The sequence below is a fragment of the Lottia gigantea genome (assembly GCF_000327385.1).
Source record: "Lottia gigantea unplaced genomic scaffold LOTGIsca_61, whole genome shotgun sequence".
NCBI classification, from domain to species: Eukaryota; Metazoa; Mollusca; class Gastropoda; family Lottiidae; genus Lottia; species Lottia gigantea.
The window spans coordinates 217,888-228,167 of NW_008710086.1; the positions used below are offsets into that span (position 1 = coordinate 217,888).

Below are 10,280 nucleotides of genomic sequence, written 5' to 3' on the forward strand. Positions count from 1 at the left end.
CTCCAATCTTAAAATAGAAAACATCCTCTAAAATGGTGTTCCATATTCAAAAGGGAAAACGAAAAAACATTTCTGCAGCATAAGCTGGTAGTTATATTTTTCTATACTGTTATTTTGGATTTGTTGTTTCGTTTAGTTTGTTTTATATCCTACTGTTCTGTATCTTATTGGACTAATGAAATTAAATAGAGTTTTATATCCTACTGTTCTGTATCTTATTGGACTAATGAAATTAAATAGAGTTTTATATCCTACTGTTCTGTATCTTATTCAACTAATGAAATGAAATGGGAGTTTTATATCCTTCTGTTCTGTATCTTATTGGACTAATGAAATTAAATAGAGTTTTATATCCTACTGTTCTGTATCTTATTCAACTAATGAAATGAAATGGAGTTTTATATCCTACTGTTCTGTACCTTATTGAGCTAATGAAATGAAATGGAGTTTAATATTCTACTGTTCTGTACCTTATTGGACTAATGAAATGAAATGGAGTTTAATATTCTACTGTTCTGTACCTTATTGAGCTAATGAAATGAAATGGAGTTTAATATTCTACTGTTCTGTATCTTATTGAGCTAATGAAATGAAATGGAGTTTTATATCCTACAGTTCTGTATCTTATTGAGCTAATGAAATGCAATAGAGTTTTATATCCTACTGTTCTGTATCTTATTGAACTAATGAAATGAAATATAGTTTTATATCCTACTGTTCTGTATCTTATTGAACTAATGAAATGAAATGGAGTTTAATATTCTACTGTTCTGTATCTTATTGAACTAATGAAATGAAATATAGTTTTATATCCTACTGTTCTGTATCTTATTGAACTAATGAAATGAAATATAGTTTTATATCCTACTGTTCTGTATCTTATTGAACTAATGAAATGAAATGGAGTTTAATATTCTACTGTTCTGTATCTTATTCAACTAATGAAATGAAATGGAGTTTAATATTCTACTGTTCTGTATCTTATTGGACTAATGAAATGAAATAGAGTTTTATATCCTACTGTTCTGTATCTTATTGGACTAATGAAATAAAATGGAATAGAGTTTTATATACTTCTGTTCTGTATCTTATTGAACTAATGAACTGAAATAGAGTTTTATATCCCACTGTTCTGTATCTTATTGAACTAATGAAATGAAATGGTGTTTTATATCCTACTGTTATGTATCTTATTGAACTAATGAAATGAAATATAGTTTTATATCCTATTGTTCTGTATCTTATTGAACTAATGAAATGAAATATAGTTTTATATCCTACTGTGTTGTATCTTATTGGACTAATGAAATAAAATAGAATTTTATATCCTACTGTTCTATATCTTATTGGACTAATGAAATGAAATATAGTTTTATATCCTACTGTTATGTATCTTATTGAACTAATGAAATGAAATATAGTTTTATATCCTACTGTTCTGTATCTTATTGGACTAATGAAATAAAATAGAATTTTATATCCTACTGTTCTATATCTTATTGGACTAATGAAATGAAATAGAGTTTTATATCCTACTGTTCTGTATCTTATTGGGCTAATGAAATGAAATAGAGTTTTATATCCTACTGTTCTATATCTTATTCAACTAATGAAATGAAATGGAGTTTAATATTATACTGTTCTGTACCTTATTGAGCTAAAGAAATGAAATGGAGTTTTATATCCTACAGTTCTGTATCTTATTGGACTAATGAAATGAAATAGAGTTTTATATCCTTCTGTTCTGTATCTTATTGGACTAATGAAATGAAATAGAGTTTTTTATCTTACTGTTCTGTATCTTATTGGACTAATGAAATGAAATGGAGTTTTATATCCTACTGTCTTGTATCTTATTGGACTAATGAAATGAAGTTTTATATCCTACTGTTCTGTATCTTATTGGACTAATGAAATGAAATGGATTTTTATATCCTACTGTTCTGTACCTTATTGGACTAATGAAATAAAATGTTTTATAATCATACTATACAGTATTATAGTATACTGTTATAATCAAATGAATAAAAAATATTAACAAATGATTATCGCGAGACAATATTTCTATATATCGAACGAGTATGTTAATGAGGCTAATTGGGCAATGAATATTCATGAGGGGTCGACATGTTGATGATATTAAAGGCCGAGTATGGATCATTATAAGCTAGGTTAATATTAATAGTATGAGTTAATGACCATTAGCGTCGCCTACTGACAATGTCGATTGGTTCCTCGGGCTGGATGTTTTTGTCTATTCTTCTGTTCGGTAATTTTACAAGTCTGAATTGATTTCTTGCTCCTGTCCCCAATACAAATTTCCCCGCATTGCACGCTGTGTCACGTTGCACGTCTTCATACCAGCCAGGATAAGATAAATGGACGTAAAACTCTTCTTTTTTTGATTTCTTGCTACTATTAAGTGTAATTACCTCCCCTTACTCAATACTATACTATCTTTCCAATATTTTTACGTTCATTTCCAATGTATTTGGTACTGATGATGGAATCTCTTTCTTAAACACTAGTCTGTATCAGTTTTCTCCAGGATAATGACGTAATCAATTCCATATTAAAGATATGATTCCTACGATTAAGCAATTAAACTGGGTTTTCCCATTTGTAGATTAATCATAATATTATTTACAAATATTGGCGCCTAAAAACATATCAAGAGTTTGTAATTCCCTAAGAAATAGGTTTGTTGAATAAATTTATTTTAATATTAATGAACAATGTAGCAACTATAACTGAGATTTTCTCAAATTTTTGCAAAAATTACACTTTCAATGGTTTGCGCGATGAGAATTTTTGTTAAACATCCTCAAATATCGATCTATCGGAGCAAATTTATTATTTTACAAACCAGTGAATGTGTAATAGTAGAAATTTGAGTTCGTAAAAGTACAAAATATCTGTGTACATCTAAATGAAATAAAACGAACTTACGTGGTTGCTGTCACCAGCTAGTGAATATAAAATGACGAAGTATTTTAGGGTAGTTGAATAATCCACACCTAGCGACCTGTTTGATACAGGCTGGTGCCCGATTCAGGCGATTAATTTGTATTAATTATAATTCAGTAATTAACGTATGATTGTTGGTCATTTCAACCCACAGTAAAACAGAATACAGAGTGGAGGACGTATCAATCACATCGTTGGTGAGGTTTAAATTTTTTTGTTGGTGTTAAAAACAGGTTTCGTTTCATAAAATTATCACGATCAATCTTGACGTTTTTCGTCTTAATCAAGGGCAATAAATCAAAAGCGGTTCATTGAAAACCTTTCTAATTTTAGGGTAGCCAGTACTAGCCAAGATGGAGACGACACCAATAGTCGACTACAAACCGAGCTACTGCTCTAACAAACCAGTGATGTTAGATCCTACAGCCACATCTCAAGCTGCTCGTCTCAACATCGTTAATTTGTCTTATAAAGTTAAGGAAACCCAAGGGGCGTGGTATGAGGGTTTGTGTTTTCGACCCACCGTAGAGAAAACTGTTCTGAAGAATATCGACATGAGTTTAAATAGTGGAGAGGTCACCGCTATTATTGGAAGCTCTGGTAAGTTTCTAAAAGGAGGGGGTGGGGGGGGAGGGGGCATGGAACTGAGCTACTTTAAGGGATGTGTTGGCTCCAATTTAATTTAAATTAGATAATAATTCCGCAAAATTTTATCGTCAACAGTCAAATATTTCAGGGTTGGGGATGTAATATTTCCCACTTGGGGTCACTGACTGACGGTAGTATTTGACTTTTTTCAGGATCCGGCAAAACTTCACTGTTAGACGTAGTATCACAAAGATGTGACGGTCAGGTGATGGGGGATATCTATTTTAAAAATTATAGATGTGACCAGAACCTGATGAAGAGTTGTACTAGCTACGTCATGCAGGCTGACCGACTCTTCTCACATCTTACAGTCAGAGAATCTCTTAGATATACAGCTAATTTCTGTCTGCCCAGGAAAATGTCCAGAACTGCTCGAGAGAAGAAGGTAAACGACTTTATAGCTAATCATTTGCTAAAACTGCTTCTGTCTGTGAAGTCGCTAGTGTTTTAGACCATTTTCGAGAAAGCATCCTCGGAATTTTCATTCTGTCTATGATGCAGATGCAAACATGGGGCTTTTTATTTATCTTGTATTTTTGGTATCATTTAGGTTGATAAAGTCATACTAGAGATGGGACTGATAAAAGTTGCCGACTCGTTGATAGGTGGCGCTGTAATACGAGGCCTGTCAGGGGGAGAGAAGAGACGAGTATCAATAGCTGTACAACTTCTTAAAGATCCAGGTTTGTAGAGATTTTTTAAATAGAAGGCTGGTTGCTAGTGGCTTTCGGGACACCTTTTACTTTGCGTCTGTCACGTAGTCTTTAAATGGTTAAAGTATTTAATAACGTTTTACTTTCTATAAGATAGGTCGGGACCAGAGAGTAATCTCGCACGATTCCATTTCTGTTTCTATTTCAGAAATTTTAATCCTGGACGAACCAACAACTGGACTAGATAGTTTTACAGCTCGATATCTGACTAAAAATATCAACGATATCTCTCGAGCAGGGAAACTAGTTCTAATGACAATTCATCAACCGCGTTCAGATATCTTCCAGTATTTCGATCAGGTTGCCATCCTGTGTCAGGGGGAGCTGGTGTATTTTGGACGAGCTGATGAACTGGTCCCCCATTTTACAAGGCTGAACTTCCCCTGTCCTGCTTATGCCAACCCGCTAGATAACTACAGTAAGTATAGATTGATATCGCCCAGTGGAATCTTGTCGAAACGTCGTGTTTAGAAAGACACAAATTCTAATCGTACTTATGAAACAGTACAAGTATAATTTGTTTTTAAAGGTATACTGTTTAAATCAGATGCATGCTGAGGGTGGTGGGGGTGGTGGGTTGAAGGTGGAAGACCATCGTACGTGATTTCAAGTCACAGTTAAGGACCCCGATGATTCCATTTACTAATAAAATTTTGAACGATTTCTTTTACAAGATATTTATTTTGATACTATTAAATTTAAAAACACAAATCCGTTAAGATATTGATCAATGATAGGGTGGGGACATAGGATCCCATTGGTCTCATTTGGTTTGTCAACTGATCATCCCTTTCAGAGAGTCGACATAGTATATTATGTTATTTATTATATTACTAGTTGATGTATGTAGTATCGATAGACGAACAAAGAAGATAGAAGAAGACACCAAGACTCGGATACAGGATCTAATCATGGCCTATCGTGATTCTCCCCAACACGACGCCATGGTGGCTTCCATGAACGACAGTCAGAAAGTCCCTAAATATATCGCCTTCCCTGCTTCTAAAGAACGTCAGAATCCCGGCACCCTTCGAACCATCTGGACCATGTACAAGTAGGTATCACTAACATTCACCAACGATAGACGTAGGAAAACAAACCCTGATCGAACGTCTTCAAAAGGCAAGTGTCACATATTCTATGGTTCGAATAGACGTAGGGGAACGAAACAAGGCCGAGAATGTTTATGTTTATTAATTCACAAAATTCACCAAGGCAAATGAAGCCAGGTACCAGAAATTCAAAAAAAATTATATTGGTTTTTAGACGAATTCAAAAAGATTCGTTATCTTCTGCAAAAAAAATGAAATGATATGAATGGAGTTTTACGTCCTATTTTTCTGCACCATGTCGGCCAATAAAGACGCCATGCAGGGTGCAATGAGGGAAATTTTGCCAGGACAGCAGCATAAGCCTGCTCTTATTCGATTTCCAACTGTCGAGGTATCTTTAACGTGCACAGCCTGTAGCACACGGGATTGTTATCTTCGGCTAACATAGGGTTATTTATAATCGAACAGAAATATGAATGTACATCCGAAGATTGATTCTTTCAGACGAATGAATCTAAACTTGTATCGCGACAAACCCAACTTTAAAACGAGAATATTTGGAGGGTTTTCAATGATTTGTCTGGCAGTAATTCTGATCGGTTCTCTGGAGAATAATCAGCGAGGTATACAGAACAGAACTGGTCTGATTTACCAGATAATTACTTGTGCTCATATGGAGGGTTTCCTACTCAATATATTCTTATGTAAGTATCAAACAATTTCTGTCTTGCCACTGTTGTACACAACTTTTAATAAGGGATCAGGGGACTTATTCTAGAAAAATAACTTCAGTGCTCCAATAAAAATATATTCTTATGTTTTTGAGAATATCCAAGAAAGACCACAAAACTGGCGATTTAAAACATCTCATGGGATCTGCTATCGGGTGGGGGCACGACCAACAAAAAAGGGGCTGTCTTGGCTTAGCCCCCTGTGGCACCTACTCGACCTCTCACTATTTGATTCATAGAAATATTGTTTCGTTTCAGTTCCAGCAATGAGAGATATAAGTTATCGAGAAACTCGTGATGGGTTTTATAAAAGTTGGCATTTTTTATTGGCCTATATCTTACATACCCTACCATTTCATATCATCAGTTTAACATTAGCTGGTGTTCTAGCTTATTGGTAAGTTAGTTATTGAATTAGTGGAGTTTTACGTCATATTGTCCTATACATAAATGTTAACAGAACCTAGTTCTATGACATACTACTCTTGGGTTTTATTGTACACAACGTTTCAACAATTTATAGAGCCTTTGTGTACTGAGCATTTGTGTACAGAGCCTTTGAAGACCTGTTAGGTGTTGGAACGAGGCATGAGTAAAAATGATCATGGTTGTTTTTAAAGGTCCGGATAGCCCCAAAAAATCTAGCCCTACCCCTCGCTCAAACGTGATGAAGGCGCGATATTTTGGTATTTTAAGCCGATATCCAATTCGAGTAGGGCCAGAGTTGCCGGCTAGGGTCAGAGTTGTTTTAGCCCGCCTTTAATCAGAAACCAGTGAATATCAGGTGAAGAAAATTATCAATTCTATTTGAATATATGATGTAATTTCAGGGCCTGTGGTCTGTATTCAGATTTCGGGTATTTTGCTCAGTTTGTCGGGGTGAATTTGTTGATATGTTTCGCTGTCGAGGCCTTGGTGCTGATAGCGTTAAGATTGGTCTATGATTTTAACTTGGTAAACATGGGGATGACATTGGGTATAGCTTTAAGTTCCATCATTTCTAGCGGACTACTCAGGTATAGTATATTTTGATTTAATATAACTTAGTTAAGATTTTATATTCTATGAACCTTTATATTATATAGAATCAAAAGATATTTACCATATATGTATCGGAGTACAATTATAGCAGGTAATGTTTCATGTCTAACGATGGTTGAAATTCAAAAATTTATCGCAAATACTCTTTGGCTTTAGGGTGCAGTTTGCAGTGGCTCAACTAGATGAGTGGATGAGAGAGTTGAGTGGATCGGGCGCTTCCCCCAAAAGCTCTCATATGCATAGGCTCTCCTCCATTCTGAGAGGTGGGGCCCGTGAACTTAGCTCTTTCAATTGCTGATCTACATGTATATTGGTACAATATATTTTAACCATCTTAAATATTTCAGGCCGACAGATGAGTTACCAGATTCCTTGAGTTGGATAGCTTATATCACTCCAGTAAAATACGGTGTAGAGAGAATAGTGTATAATGAATATACTAATATTAATATAACTTGTGATAGTGGTAAGTTTATTACCATTGGGGTGGGGTGGAGCTTGCCCTCGATCCTTAACAAATAGAAAATGTGTTACTAGTGGGGTGGCGTGGTCTTGCCCTTCAGGCCTTACAAAAATGGAAAAATGTTATTTCCAAAATCGCCTTAAATTTCAAACTTTTCCAGGAACCCTCACACATCTTTAACTAGTTCCGTTCGGATGCCAAACTTCTGAAATCAATGATAAATTGTCTTTTTATTCACCTTCAAGCTTGATAATGGTCTCTATGTGAAGCACTAGAATTTCATAAGTTGGATGTCAATGGGTTTCGTTACACACATTGATGAAGAATTTTGTTTTATGATTTTTTTTAGATGAGATGTGTAACTATCGAGATGGTGAAGCGTATTTAGAGAGAAATTTCCCTCATGCTGTAGACCGAATAGACGAGAATATAGGCTGGATGTTTTTAACTACTATCATTCCTTATATTATAGCTCTCTTTGTTTATAAATTCAAGAAAACCCCCAATTTAAATTAATTTAACCTCCTTGTCAATTGTTAAATTTTAAACTTCATTGGGGAAATACATGAGCGGAATATAAAATCAGTTTTGGTGAAATGAACTGATCTGATTGGATAATGAAACTCGATTGGTGAAAATACTGAATTAAAATCAGTTTGAGTGATTGACCAATCAAATGACAGGAACATTTTACTAAGACATACGATACACTTATCTGATTGGCTAATAATATTAATTTGAGTGATTGACCAATCAAATGACTGGAACATTTTTTTACTAAGACATACGATACACTTATCTGATTGGCTAATGATATTAATTTTGAGTGATTGACCAATCAAATGACTGGAACATTTTTACTAAGACATACGATACACTTATCTGATTGGCTAATAATATTAATTTGAGTGATTGACCAATCAAATGACAGGAACATTTTACTAAGACATACGATACACTTATCTGATTGGCTAATAATATTAATTTGAGTGATTGACCAATCAGATGACGGTAACTTAAACATATCTGATTAGCTAATGAAACTAGATTCAACAACAATTCCAGTGTTTGACCAATCAGACAACCGATAGACTATACTGTGTTGATATTCATGATGGATGGACAAAAGGTTTTTATGAATTATCAACTAATTTCTTGTTTTTGTATTGTCTTGATTTATTAAAATATATAATATATTTGTAAACAAATTGATTGATATAACTCTACTATAGTGGTCACTGTATACTGTGTATTTAAGCGTAGGGCTTTGGTGTCTGGCCTCCCACGTCCCTTGGATCTGTGATTTTGTTTATTAAGAAATGAAAATTAAACCCTCTAAATCATCACAGACCATCTGAAATCCGTTGTCATTCTGGGACTTGCCTCTCTTTTTTGCCCTCTCCTCGGGCATATTCTAAATACACCCCTGAGTCTGCAGCTCTGTTCCCTCTTGCCAGTTATACGGGTGTGAGAAGTGAAATGTTACAGTTATGGTCCGTTAGTAGAATTCTATGCACATTGAAAACAACACGATGATATAAACAATCTTAAGGTTAAAGTTGTGAATAGACGAGGTCCGGTGTTCGTTGCGTGATTATTGATACAGTAGAAAACAGTAGATGTTAATTATGTCTGCACCGTGTTCAGACCCGTAGCTCGTGCGTTCATTTCTTCTATTTTCTACTGTATCGATTATTCAGCGCCGTACACCTCACTAGACACCGTACTACATCTAATCGCGGGTTACGACCTACATCGGGACAAGACACTGGAACTTCAGGTTATTGAGGAAGCGAATGAAAAGAAAAGAAAAGAAACGCCGTGATATTCTAGTCTCATTTAAAACAATAGTTAATATATTTTATTATATTATAATTTGTACAAATGTTCGTCAATTTGATTGACTTAATTAACATATAGTTGATTATATAAACACATCACAATCATCTTAAAATAACAATTAGAAGTAGAGAGAATATTAATTAAATAATAACACTATTATAGAGATACATGTGATTTGAAACGTTACTAAAATCTAGAAAAGAGTTAATAATAGTATTTATAACAGTTAAATAAGACAATTATATAGATAGATACTTCTAGAATATTTCTTACTTCAACGTTTCAATGTGGTTCCCACATATCCTAGAAGTATGAATCCATAAAATTGTCTTATTTATCTATAACCTGTGCTTCTAATATGCCTTTGAAAGATTATCTATAACAGTGTTCATATTTAATTAATTCATTTCTATTGTCAATTACAGTCCGACAGAGATAGTTTACACAATTCCAAACAGTTAAATTATTTCCTAGATTGATAGAGGATGTAGACAATCAACTTGAAGATACGGGAACAAGAGACTATTTTAAACTGCATGCCTTAAGTGTTCGATACATTAACAATCCTACACTAAATATGTTGTGGGGTAATTTAAAAACACAATAAAATTATGCCTTGAAACGACAATTTTGGATATAAAACACCAAACACGGCTTCGAATCTGTTGCTGAAATCATCCGGGACATTCACGAATAACGGCCCTACGACTTTATTCACTGGTAATCTTGTAAGCTAAAAAAAACCTCCTTTATAGCAATCCTACCTAGCGGCTAAAGCAAATGATTGTCCACTAAAATAAAATAATAATCGACCGACAACACT

The 10,280-nt window shown here is 34.3% G+C and overlaps 1 protein-coding gene across 1 annotated transcript; it reads left to right on the forward strand.

Annotated features, from left to right (window-relative positions):
• Window positions 1-3,377: 3,377 nt before the first annotated feature.
• Window positions 3,378-7,674, forward strand: LOTGIDRAFT_128361 (hypothetical protein; the record flags this gene model as incomplete). Its single annotated transcript, XM_009064212.1, has 9 exons — window positions 3,378-3,567; window positions 3,768-4,000; window positions 4,166-4,298; window positions 4,477-4,746; window positions 5,166-5,382; window positions 5,885-6,084; window positions 6,370-6,508; window positions 6,942-7,132; window positions 7,508-7,674. The coding sequence occupies 9 exons, from the start codon at window positions 3,378-3,380 to the stop codon at window positions 7,672-7,674; spliced, it is 1,740 nt and encodes a 579-aa protein (XP_009062460.1).
• Window positions 7,675-10,280: the final 2,606 nt, after the last annotated feature.